We start from the raw sequence: 13,497 nt of genomic DNA, 5'->3' as shown, positions 1-13,497 counted from the left end.
CACCACAGAGAGACCTCACGAGCTGTCAGGCAAGCTGCTGGCAGCTTAACTGTCATTACCGGACGGGCAACATGCCAGAGACCCCCTTCACGGGCCACTTAGGCTCCCCCCATGGTCTCAAACACAGGTCAGGACAGACAGATGGGCTGTCTGGGCAGCTGGCAGAGAGAGATGGATACCGACCTGTAGAAGAGGAGACAGCCTGTGTTCTCTCACAATATGGAGGGATGATGTGAGCTGTTTGTGTTGACTGTGTGCAGTTACACACCACTGCGGTTTCACTTGAGGCTTGTTTGTTTGTTTGTTGGTATTTTCTGTGTTGGTCATTTACAAGGACCATCACACATGTTCATGTTTCAACTGAACAAAAGACAAAGAGTTTGGATAAAAAAAACACTCACTGAACTCTGTAGGTGTTGTTACAATCAAAGGTTTTGCCCTGGGTTTTGGCATATAGCCCAAGATTCCTGCTGGGAAAACCAGAGGCTCTGAATAGCGCTCTGTGGTGATTTCTGAGTAGAGCAAATGGGGGGAATATAAGTGACCATACATAGAAAGCCTCTGTAATTCAGATCATTGTGTGGAGGTCTCCCCTCTGTGCTCTATTCTTAACCCCCTGTGTGGTTCCGATAGGGGAGGGAAGAATCGGTGTGCGCGTCTCTAAGCCCCCAGTAATCCACCGACAAAAGAGCCAGCAGAATGCCAGCTAGCGATGATGGGGGGGTTAGGACAGAGAATGGGAGGAGTGAAGAAGTAAACCTCTCCAACACCTCTCCAACCCCCAAGGGTGTGCTTAACGCTAGATAAGATGGCCCCCACTGCCACACGGTAGAATATCCCTCTGCTCTGTAGGGCCTCTTTGAGTAGTTGAGAGCCATTGTTTATCAGGCGTGTAAAAGAATCCAGAGTCTATAGAAGTGATCACTACTGCAGCAGCGCAACTGTAACTTTCAGCCAGCATATCGATTTATCTGGGCTGTCTGGGATTTATTCAGCAGGCGGGCAGCAGTTGTTTACTGAAAGTTGAAACAGTTATTGTCTGTAATCATCATTACGTCAGGGCCATTAGGAGCGGTCCCCACTGCAGGTGCTAATTTGATGATGGGAGAGGAATGGCATGTAATTAAAACACCACAAATGACAGCTTAAAATCTATGAGTCCTGTGGAACGTGATCTAAATTTAACCAACATGTGTGCAGATGATGAATTAGGGACAGACAGTGTTGTTTAGAGAGGTAATTGCATTATCCCGAGCAGATAAATATCACTGTGTTCATCTCAGTAATTTTCCTCTCATCAAGCTTTTTTAGTATTATAGAGTTCTGAGCAGATCATAATTTGAGTGATGTTTGATTTGTCACTGGTGCAGCAGTTATGCAATGTCATACAGAAGTCACTTGGCTGAACTGAGGTCTCAGTGAGGTAGTTAGGTCTGTGGAACAATGGGCCCCGGCTGATTTGTCTGTAATCCATTTAGCTGTGATGTGACACACTGTAGGGGGGCTTTGCCTCTGGTCAATAAGTGCCAATAAGAAACAGCCATCACTCAGCGGGCTGCCCTGTCCACCAGCTTGCTCACTTGTTTCAGCTGTCAACCCCTGTCTCAAAGGAGCTGGCGATTACGCCGCTCTTTCGGACGTACCACAAATGGCTTTCCCGTACAAATCTCAATAGGACAGGAAAGGCAAGGACACTCGCTGACTGCAAAGCAGGAGCATTTCCCTCTGACGTCTGAATAAACCCATCTGAAGTGAAAACAGCTAGGTATTTACAAAACACCATTGACAGTTGCTCATTCTCTCAGTCTTAAACCCCTGGAGGTGGGGCTGTGGGGGGGTTGAACCCAAGTCAGGGACAATCGGGGCTCTGTCTGTGTTTTCTCTAACACCTCCGTGTTCTCTGTGGGCTCTCATGGAGCGTAACGTAAGGGTGCAGTGGAGGAGGGGTAAATGCCGTGACCCTGTCGTGGACCCTGACTGAAGCCCCCCCAAAAAACCTGCAGACCACCACGCTAGCCCTACATGCCACCCGGTTGCTGCTGGAAACAGAGAGCAAGAGCGAGGTGCGTGAATGAAAGTGAAATCTGGCATCTTAAGAGATGAAGACTGAATTCAGTCGCCAAAACATCATCGCTGCAGCAGGTTCTGATGTTGTTGTTTGTGATGTGTCTGCAATCCAAGCTCATTACAGGGAACGTCTTCACTGAGATAGTTTGTTAAACCTGGAGCAGACAAAAGGCAGACAGTAGCTGCATGATGCCCCTCGAGTGCTGCTGGGGCCAAACAATTTAACAAGAACAATATAACAATATGAAGCCGTTCATTTCCTCCAGATTCAGAGATAATTAGTCTAACCGTTCTTTCCTTTTCTGTCCCCTTGTTGGAGAGAGAAATTCTGTCCGATAGGCAGAGTGTGGGTTTACTCTGACTGCATGTGTGTGTGTGTGTGTGTGTGTGTGTTTGTGTGTGCACGTATGGTGTACATTTATAGTCAACAGAGAAGACCTAGGGAGTCTGTCAGAGCTCTTTGTTCTCCAGTGAGAACACATCATGACTGGGTCTTTTGTCTGAAATGACACCATCATACAGTCTCTTTCTTTTCCCACCTCTCCCGCTCTCTCCCTCACCTCTTATTTTTACCACCAAACTATTCGCCCGGCATCCCATCACTCTCTCGTGTTGAAACCATTTAAAAGATAATGGGCGTAGGAGAGATGGAGATGATTTTTTTCCACGTCTCTCGGCGTAGACAGAGCTCTGTGATGAAGTCAAAGTGTGGCGTGACTACCAGGAGATGACTTCTGAGGACAGTTTCTCGCTCTGTGTTTGCATTTATAATTAATCAGTTGTTTGTTTATTACCCTACTTCCATGTTACTTTCGCTTACATACTACTTCATGAATATTATTTGCACTACAAATCACCAACCAAAAGGGGAGACTACATGGCCAAAAGTATGTGGACATGTTTCATGAAACATGACACACACATGTGATTGTTGAGTGTTTTATACCAAAACTGTGGTTATTAACATGCTGCTAAAACAGCCTCCACTATTCTGGGAAGTTTGTTCACACAATTTTGGATCCTGGCTTCAAAGATTTGCTCCCATTCAGTCACAAATTCATGAGTGAGATCAGACACGGCTTAAATAATAAGGTCTGGTTCACAGTTACTGCTCCAGTTCATCCCAAAGGTGTTGGATAGAGATGAGGTCAGGGATCTGTGCAGACAAACCAAACACCTCACTTCTATATGGACCTGGTTAAAATATTATTGTATTCTGTAGCATTAAGATTTCACTTGCTTGGAGCCAAAGTGTACATGATAAGTTGCAGTGTGTGTGTGTGTGTGTGTGTCTGTGTTCGTTCCAGCCAGAACACATCACAGCTTCACCCCTTTTCTCAGGGCAACAGACTCACTGCAGGATTAATGATGTGTTAAGTACTAAAATTACACTCATTCATATTTCACTGTCTAGGCTGCACATTCCACGCAGTATTAAAGGTTAGGGAAGAATATAATGTATAAACAAGGAAAGAGATGTAGAGGCAAGCGGTTTAACACTAACTGCAGAGAGAAATATTTCACACTTGAGCCTCCTCATCGCAGCAGAAATCTCATTTTCTCATTTTTAAAGTGTAACCACTGCTCTTTTGTGTCTGCATATTCAAACGAAATGACTGTGCAGGTTCTCACTGTCATCTTAGAATATCTGCAGAGTGCCAAGCTTATCAGAACCTGAGGGAAATCTAAATTAAATCTTCCCGGTGAATGGGATCAGCCTCTGCATTATCTCTTGTCATTCTCAACTATTAAAGTTAGTTATTAGGAAGTAAAGGCATATTTGTCAAAAGAATGTGGAGGTGCTATTTTAAACCAAAGCACGTTTGGAGAGTTCTTGAATAGGTTCCCAGCCAGGGACTGAACGGGCTGTGCTGACTTGTTAAGGAGGAGGCATTGTTTTAGATGTCGTCAGCCCAACATTAATAACTGATAAGCCATTAGTTTAGAGGTCATCAGAGCAGATCATATGGGACACAGCTGTACTACCAGGAGGCATAAAGCACCTGTTGTAAAGAGACTGTCCTCTTTACAGAAAGAACAGCACTGGTGACTGGTTGAAACAGCTTAAATCTCCCCATGTTTACATTTAGAACCAAAGTAGGAACATTGTTACTGCACAAAGAAAAGTAAAGTCGGTTTGGGGATAGTTGATAAACACAAAAAACACCAGAAAACAGGAATTTTCTTTCTGATTAAAAGAGACACTTAGGAACAACTCACATTGGTACCCTGTAGCTATTATGGCAGCCTCTCCCAAAGCTTAATCAAGTGTTTTAGTGTTTGGGTCATTGTAGAATACCCTGTTAAGGAACATATTTTGTCATTTAGGTTTGAGATTGACGAGCCTGATTGAAAATAATGACTTTACTGCTCTGTTTTTCCACATTCTGGTGGTGGTGCAGAGATGCAATTAGAGATTGTTCGATGAAGGATGGCACCAAACCGTGGTTCTTATTATCATGAAAAAAGCATTCCATACTGTATTGAGAAGTGCAAACCCCTCCTTCCACTGACACACACACACACACACATACAGATCAACGTCTCTGAGAGAAAGTTACTCTCACATAGATGCATGCCGTTGCAGAATTTGCATCTCAATGACAACTTTTGTTGGTAAATTCAAGGGTCCTTGGAGATTTTGCACATTCTGTTCAGAGTGAGGCAGGCCAACGGGAACAAAGTCACACATTAGCAAAGCCCTGCCAGCCTCAATTATGACCAAAGGGATTGGCTTGATAGTGTTGCAGCAGGCCACATTCAGAACTGGATGTGTCTATTTAAACTTTCCTGGCCACTTCCTTTATGTTATCCAGCACTAGAATTCAGTGGATGGCAAATTCCTGTGTGGAGAATGACGCAGAGGAGACTTGGAGGTTCTCTGCTATTGCATTCTGTTTTATTCTGCTCTATTTTATATGGAAGCCTTGGTCTTTGAATCTAGTTTTCATGTTTGGGAAAAATCCATCTGCAGTGGATGTGCTCGAGCTTTGTTCTCTCCAGACTGTACGCCTAGAGGTTCTTTCCCTTTCTCACACTTTCCCCGTCTTTTTCTCTCCATCTCTCTCTGTCTCAGAACATTCGTGATAGAGAATCCAGGAGTTTGGCTGCAAGCTTGTGGGCTTTCGCCTCCATATTTCATATGCATTATGAGACACCACTGATTAAATTGCAAGTGTACGCCATGACTCGTCCTCCTTCAATTTGTAATAAATGTCTGCTTTCTTCCTCGGTTTTCTCATTTTCTGTCTGTGTTTCGTGCCTTCTCAGGGGGCTGCAGATTGGATGAATCAGACTTTATGCCTGTTTCAAAGCCCAAGGTGTTTTATTTATAGGGAAAAAGTGCATTAACGCCTCTGCAAAATCTTTGGAAGATTTATCAAGCAGCTTCCTCGCTGCCTCACTTGAACTGTGGTACTTGAAGTACAGATGTGTGTTGTTGGGCAGTGTAACACATCTGTCTGTTGATCTGGTGTGTGTTTTCATCCCTCCACTCTTGCCACAGTCTCACCATCATGCCCATGCTGTGACATGGCTAGCTCTGTTGTCATGGCATTTATAATTCAGTCTTATCAATAAAAGATGGACCGCATTAAGTTTTTATTTGGTGATGCTGTGCTGCTGTCTCTTAGAGCCTCTTTACAAGCGAATGACTGAGGAGCAAAACTTTCCTCCTCTGTTCTGACTTCCAGGCATCACTTGGCATTAGTATAACCTTAGATGATCCTTAGTCCTCAAACATGCTTTTAGAAGCTTATTCCCTATGATCTCATATTCCGCTAGTTTACTCCCCTTCCTCTCCAGGCCCCCAGCCTTTAATGAGTTTTGCTGAGAGTTATATTTACTCATGTTGTCTTGTGCTTTTGTCTAAAGTGCAAAAATTCCTTTTTCATTCTGTCTTATCTGGCTGAATCAGCATTGTCGTTTCGTTCACTTAGTGCAAAAAGCTGATGTTGGCAGAGCTTAGTCAGGAAAACGAGCTCGAAATCATCCCAGTTTACAGAAACAACACGGCTCGCCTTGCATTATGAATGTGTACAAACCATCACACTGGTCATGTTATTGGAGACTGTGAGGAGCTTGGCTAAGTACTGCTGTTTCCTAACGGTTGTCCATCTCTGTTTTTCCACACATTTCAAAGGTATAATGGCTTCTGTCTGTTTGGACGTTATGGTTTCTTTTTTTTGCTGCGGCTTCATGTAGCTTCTGCCACCCAGAGAGATAAACAATACGGGAAGATAAAAGAGAGGGAAAAAGCAAACTGGAATGAAAGGACTGTATGTGTCAGTTAGAGCTGATAAAAGCCTGAAAATCCAATTAGTCCTCGGTATCTGGGGGAAAGAGGAAGGCCACATGGGAGTAATGTCAGGAAGTATCCACCACCATAGCATGTCAATAACACAGCATTTACATACTTGGCTATTGATAGTTCAGCGTGTAAAATCGAGCTGGTTTTCTTGTAAATCAGGACTATATTTGGTTTTCTTTTCCTTGATGGGTTTTGCCCACATCAGCTTTTTGAACAGATAAGAAACTATCAAAGGTGAGAACTCTGCGTTCCACACCACAAACAGGAGGACTAGCCTAATCTAAGCACACTGAACCTAGTCTGTATTCGCTGTGCATGTATTTTGCAATGCATTTTGGTGGCATTGTAATTACTGTTGAATACAGACAAAGCTGGTTGAATGTGTGTCTTTCTTTTGCCTTTTATTTGTGAATTTCTTTGTTGCTGGTGTCTTTTTTTCATCTCATTCCAGATATGAAAGAGGGAGAGAGCATGAGAAAAGAGCATAGATGATTTTAAAACACGTGGTGCCCTGGGTCAGAGCTCGTGTGTTCCTCCAGGGAAGAACCACATACCCTGGGAGTAGGAAAGCAGAGCAAACACAGCTGCTGTTGTACATTTTATTTGTATACGTGTGTGTGCATGCACATATTCACATGCTCGTGCATGTGTAGGTTTGTGCCTTTTGTGCAAAGCAAGTCCATGGAGGAGGAGAGAGGACATGTGTGGGTGTTTGTGCGATGGGGAAGACCTTAATGAGCACAATCTGGACAACAGTGTAGACCAGAGAGGAACAGGGAGTTGTGTGTTAGAGAGGAGCTCTCCTACATTCAGCTCACAATCTCTTCATCTGCTGTGACTCTGAGTGTGTAAAGTTCCTCTTGTTATCACCTCTTCCCTGAAATGTTTAACACATTTTAGATTTTTGCTTTTGATGGCATCATGCTGTTTTTGATAAGCACATCAGTTGTGTATTTATGCACTCTGCCACCGTTGCATTTGTGCTCATTTGTTTTCTGCTTCCCCCCGTGTTGAACTATTTTCCAGTCAGGTTGTTGTTAAGGAGGAGCTCCAGTCCCAGCGGAGCTCACAGTTGTGTTGTTGTTGTTATTGTCTTCATCTTCAAACAAGGATTGCTCTGGCCACATATTCCTCGTGGACTCACAAACACGCACACATGCTCAAACCCCCACCTTTCTGTGGCAGTGGAGCATCTCAGTGGTATCATGATATTCCGTGCTGCTTGTAAATCATGTTCATGATTGTGGTCATTTGGGGTGTGTGGCTGCTCTGATAAAATAGACACAATCATTCAGTATTTCTCTTTAATATTATGTATGTGTTTGACATATAACAGCTCAATGAAAGGAACATGCAATAAAATAGTTTTATCTAATTAAGCCTGCTTTGATTTAAAAGTCAATTTATTAATACATATATTTTATCTAATGTTTAATTGTTAACTGTTTTAAAATTACAACTCTGCAATGTAACACACTTATAAGACAGATTCTTACCTTATGAGCCGAGGTTTGATATGGAGTGAACGTGGCTGAACAGCAGCTGTATAAATGTATTTTTGTTTCTGCAGTCATTGTTCCTGGAGCTCAGATTGTGCTTAAGACCAAAAAGTCAGGTAACTCCTGCTGCGTGTTTGCAGGGGAGCATAACCAGCAGTTGCCATGGTAAACTCAGAGGGGACATGGTGTTAATAAGGGAGAGTTATTACAGAGCTAATAGGATTGTACTGTCATTTTGGTGAACTGCATGTAGAGATTAATTAAGAAAAAGCTCTATTTAACACATACTTCACTCTAATTGTTTTGTTAAACTTTCACAAGGAGAGCAGAATTTGTTATTTTCTACACATCTAGAGGCACTTTGCTTTTACTGATGTTGGCGATATTGCCTCAATTATTTTTCCTGCTTTTATTTTCACAGGTACATTAGAGTTTTTTCTCTTCCACACTGTGTTGACTTGATATCATCTAAAATTGGAGTCTTTTTCTCTCTTCACAGTGTCACTCTGCTCACTGACCCCTGTCTTCATTTCCCTCTCCTCATCCTCTCTTCTTCTGTCTTTCTCCTTCACCTCTGCCCCCTACCCTTCCTCAAACCCCACCCTATCCCTTATATCCACCCTAGCCCTCTCAGGGGGAGGTGAGGCCTGAGCTGGCCCTGGGCCCAGGCCCATTAGCCCCAGCCTGGCAGCCATGTGCTCATCACCAGAGATCATTACACCCAGCCAATGACACCACTCTAATGCATCATTAATGATTGATTAACGAGCTGAGATCAGCCCAAACGGGTGCATTTGTACGGAAGAGCGCCCTGTAATGGCTGCACAAGGCTTGCATCTGCTATTTATTACCATGTTCTGTGTGTCTGTGTGTGTATTTTATTTTTCATCAGTCTCTCTTTGTGTCTTGTCTCTCAGGTTGAGTGAGGGAGCTGCAGACTCCTGTGTGTGAAACGAAGAGCTGAGGAGGTGACTGCAGGGTAGCGTGATGGCAGGGCAGCTGCTCTCCGCTCCTCTTCCTCTTCTTCTGCTCCTCCTAGTGGGAGTACTTCCTGTGGCCCAGGGCTCTGGCTACCTGTCTGGCTATCGCCTCAGGTCTCGCCTGCAGAGGGACCGCCACATCCGCAACATCCGTCCCAACATCATCCTGATCCTCACTGATGATCAGGACATAGAACTGGGTAAGACGTTTTCCCCATTAATCCTTTCCTGTGTGTTTGTGTTTGTGCATCTGCCCCTCTCTGTTTGCTTTGTGTCCATGTCCCATGGGTATGGATATTCTCTCCATGTTTATCCAACAGCATCAGCAAGGGAAAGTCAGCCTAATGCTGCCTCTTGGCACCATAACAACTGGTCCACTCAAAGTCATGTGCTCCCCTTGCCAACTCCTCCATTGCTGGCATGAAATGAGGGCGGCCTATGGCTTCCATTGTGCGGGTGCCAAACGCTGGCCATCTCCCTACCCGCTTAAGTCCTTTAGCGGCGTATTGGACTGGAGTGGCTGCATAATGGCCTCGGTGACACCCTTTGTCCTCCTGTGATCGCTAGTGAGAAGGCTCCCATTGAAAAGCAGGAATTTATGGTCAAGCATCTGTTTCCCCAAACAATCACCATCAGCCTGAAAAGCTTTTAGTACACAGGAATCCAAATGGGTTACACTTTACCAAAAAGATTTATCCCCTTATTTACGCACCCCCCTTCTTTTTCTCTCACCATGTCCATAATGGTTTTTGCTCTTACCCCCTCATGCCCTATGTTTATATTTTTCACTTTTTACCTTCTGTTTTCCTCGACCTCTTACTCTTTTTTCGTCTCTAACTGCTTTATATCTCTCCGTGTCCTTTTTATTAAAATCCATTGCCTTTGAATCTCCTCTCACCCTTCTATCCCTTCTTACAACCCCCCCGCCCTCCACGCCCCACCCCACTCTCTCTCGCCCACTGTTCTCTCCCAGGCTCAATGCAGGCAATGAACAAAACTCGGCACATTTTGGAGAAGGGTGGCACGCATTTCTCAAACGCGTTCTCCACCACACCAATGTGCTGCCCGTCCCGCTCCTCCATCCTGACAGGGAAGTACGTGCACAACCACCACACCTACACCAACAACGAGAACTGCTCGTCACCCTCGTGGCAGGCACACCATGAGCCGCACACCTTCGCCGTGCACCTCAACAACTCTGGCTACAGGACAGGTAAACACCGCAAGTCTGACCCAAGTAGCCCCACACACATAGTTAAAGTTAAAAGTTTCACACATTCATTAACATACTGCTTCGCCTGTTCCTCACTCAGCCTTTTTTGGAAAGTATCTGAATGAGTACAATGGCTCCTATGTGCCCCCTGGCTGGAAGGAATGGGTAGCACTGGTGAAGAACTCACGCTTCTACAACTACACCCTCTGCAGGAACGGAGTACGAGAGAAACATAGCAGCAGCTACTCAAAGGTATTAATTCATTCCCCTCTCCATGAGATAACCTATCTGTATTTACAGAATGAATCCCTGCATGAAAGTAAAAGTCAAACAAAGTATTTTTAGATTACCTTTAAGCATTACTTTTAAATATTAAGATTACTAAATAGTTTTGGACTTAAAAGGTATCCTGTTTATGATTTCATAATTTTAGGTAAATGGGCAAAATGTGACACACAAGACATTTAGAACATTTCAATATGATGGAAAGAAAATATGGCTGAATATTTCTCCTGGTGCAGGCAACCTGACAGTGCAGAGATATATATTTTTTTGACCTAAAACCAACATAAGAGGATTGAGATGGAAATATGGCTTTAAAGGCATAAACAGTATGATCAAATCCATTGTGGGTCATTATTTATTTAGTAGATTTTGGGATTATTTTTTGACTCACCCACGCAAGTCAGTAATGGGCACTGACTCAGCACAGTAAGACCTTGACGTCTGCTCTTTTAGTCTCCTCTGTCACTCACTGAGTTCCTGATGGACAATGTCTGCCCACTCCACAGGACTACCTGACAGACATCATTACCAACGACAGCATCAACTACTTCCGTATGTCCAAGAGGATGTACCCTCACCGCCCTGTCATGATGGTCCTGAGCCACGTTGCTCCGCACGGTCCAGAGGACTCCGCCCCCCAGTACAGCTCTGCCTTCCCCAACGCATCACAGCACATGTAAGAGAATGAATGAGCCTCAAAGAGCTAAAACAAACATCAGATTTATGTAATTAACCAGGCTGTGAGCCTCGGATTGTTTTGGGATGTTTCATGATAATAAATTCACCTGCACAAATGGGAGGAAACATTTTGAATAGAACAGCCTTTGCCTATTTGGTGTAAACCAATTTGGTTTATGTGGGACAAAGCTGACAAGCAAAAGGGTAAATTTTTACATTTTCACATTCACAGCTATTTGCTTGCATATGAGTCATCCTCACATTCACACTTCCTTTCATTTGACCCAGAATGACACAAATTCCATAATCTCAGCTCGATCTTATCTTCCTGTGCCTGCAGTATGCTGTTGGCAGCTGAGCCCTCTCCGCCCTCTCCCTCTCCACAGCCAGTGTTTCATTCCAGTTTATTTGGCTCTTGTGTTGTTCGCATTAGTGCTACCACCATAATGAGCTCTGCTAATTTGTACCATTTTGTCAGCTGTGATCAAAGAGAGGCATGAATGATGTACGTTTAATGCATAGGTAATTATTTAGGGGCACGCACACACACAAAACATTTGAGCCTTTGTCTTCGTCACCGTCCGTGCCTCTGACTGGCTGTCTTGTGCTCCTGGCTAATGGTGGACCTACTATTGGCCTCAAGAGACAAATCCAAGGCCAGTAATGAGACAGCAGTTTCTGCCCCCTCCCTCCAAAACCCCTCACACCCTCCTCCTACTTCATCTAATCCCTGCAGCATCATTAACCTGTGCCACACAGGCTTTATACACAGAATATTTCTGAAAATTCAGCCCCAGTGTCTTTGTACAAACTTTTAATTGCTCTTTCTCCATAAATTTGCTCTCCCTCGGGTGATGTTTTCTGAATGTGCCTGCGCTGGCTACTTTTTTCACTCCATCTCCCTCTGCCGTTATCAACCACATGAAGAGAGAGAGGCAGTAAAAGTCTGGCACTCCTCTGGTGATAAACCTTCCTCTCACCTTGGCACCTTTCAGACACATCCTCACTCTACATTAGAGCTCCCACTGTGGACCAGGCTGTGTGTGACATTAGCATTTCTAAAAAGTCTAATCGATCCACTTTAAACGTTGCATATATATTTTCTTCTAGGATCCCATTAGCCATTTAGCAGTGTTTATTCTCAAATAATTAAAGTTCCATATGGCTCGGAGTTAAATATTGATCACTCTGTGTTCCCTGTGTACAGGCCTATTGATTGCAGTGCTTTGCATTTTACATGGTGTATGTAACCTCCAGTTTAGCGTTGTATAAACAGTTTTCTGGCTACTATGGAAAGAGAAGGGTAAAGGCAGGCAGATATGGTTGCTGTGACTGCATAACTGTACACACATTGGTATATTTTCCATAATCCAATTTACAGCAATAGAATATAGAAACTACACATTTAGAGATGGAAAAAAAAAACTGAATGCAAATGTATGGTGGAATATGCTGATAAATCCTGTGCTTTGCTATGTTCTCTTTTTAGACTGTAAAAAAAGCTGCAAAAATGAATACATACACCACATTGAGATTTTTGTGTTTTTTCTTCCTTCTACTGCTTTCAGAACCCCGAGCTATAACTATGCCCCTAATCCAGACAAGCACTGGATCCTACGCTACACAGGACCCATGAAGCCTGTCCACATGCAGTTCACCAACATGCTGCAGCGCAGGAGAATGCAGACCCTGCTGTCTGTGGATGACAGTGTGGAGAAGGTAGGCGGACCTGCGCGTCAGATAGACATATGGTTAAACACAGAAGCACGCACACACACACATACACTTAAACGCACCAGGCACACTCACATTTCATCTGACAGTCTCAAGTCCTGAGAGATCTGTGCTTGTTCTGACTGGGGTTGTATAATGTATTCACTGACACACTTGGTAAATTGTTCAATCCCTTTTTCCTTGAAACTGGCACAGGAGACTGGAGCAATCAAACGTGAAGTGTAACTTTTCACACTCTGTGAGTGTTTGATGAATTATATCCTCCGTAGGTGTACAACATGTTGGTGGAGACAGGTGAACTGGACAACACCTACCTCATTTACACCTCAGACCACGGCTACCACATTGGCCAGTTTGGTCTGGTCAAGGGCAAGTCAATGCCTTATGAGTTTGATATCCGTGTTCCCTTCTATGTACGGGGACCTAATGTGGAGCACGGTGCCATGTGAGTAACTCAGACAGTTTTCTGTTATTCATTCAATATTCTGATAGCTAAAAGCTGTAATATATATACGTGTGTGTGTGAGATTAACCTTGACATTTCTAGTAAATTACATTTAAAAATTTCACTTTCTTCTTGCTTCCCTGCAGTAATTCTCATATAGTGTTGAACATTGATTTGGCACCGACTCTGCTGGACATGGCCGGTGTTGATATCCCTGCAGAAATGGATGGCAAGTCTATCCTCAAGCTGCTGGACACAGACAGGCCAGTCAATAGGTGAACACACTC

At 43.9% G+C, this 13,497-nt stretch overlaps 1 protein-coding gene across 6 annotated transcripts in view; it reads left to right on the top strand.

Annotated features, from left to right (window-relative positions):
- The window catches only part of sulf2a (sulfatase 2a), a 44,586-nt gene that overhangs the window by 25,282 nt on the left and 5,807 nt on the right, over positions 1 to 13,497 (top strand). For all 6 annotated transcript variants that reach the window (XM_071493370.1, XM_071493374.1, XM_071493373.1 and 3 more), the window contains 7 exons: positions 8,793 to 9,055; positions 9,829 to 10,068; positions 10,169 to 10,320; positions 10,860 to 11,029; positions 12,600 to 12,750; positions 13,035 to 13,210; positions 13,357 to 13,485. In XM_071493370.1, the coding sequence (XP_071349471.1) occupies positions 8,863 to 9,055; positions 9,829 to 10,068; positions 10,169 to 10,320; positions 10,860 to 11,029; positions 12,600 to 12,750; positions 13,035 to 13,210; positions 13,357 to 13,485 (1,211 nt within the window). In that variant the 5' untranslated portion in view covers positions 8,793 to 8,862. The remainder of the gene's footprint in view (positions 1 to 8,792; positions 9,056 to 9,828; positions 10,069 to 10,168; positions 10,321 to 10,859; positions 11,030 to 12,599; positions 12,751 to 13,034; positions 13,211 to 13,356; positions 13,486 to 13,497) is intronic.

Source organism: Trachinotus anak, unplaced genomic scaffold (genome assembly GCF_046630095.1).
Source record: "Trachinotus anak isolate AG129_WGS33_773 ecotype Australia unplaced genomic scaffold, CSIRO_AGI_Tana_v1 ptg000013l, whole genome shotgun sequence".
Lineage (NCBI taxonomy): Eukaryota > Metazoa > Chordata > Actinopteri > Carangiformes > Carangidae > Trachinotus > Trachinotus anak.
This window is presented reverse-complemented; position numbering and strand designations above follow the sequence as displayed.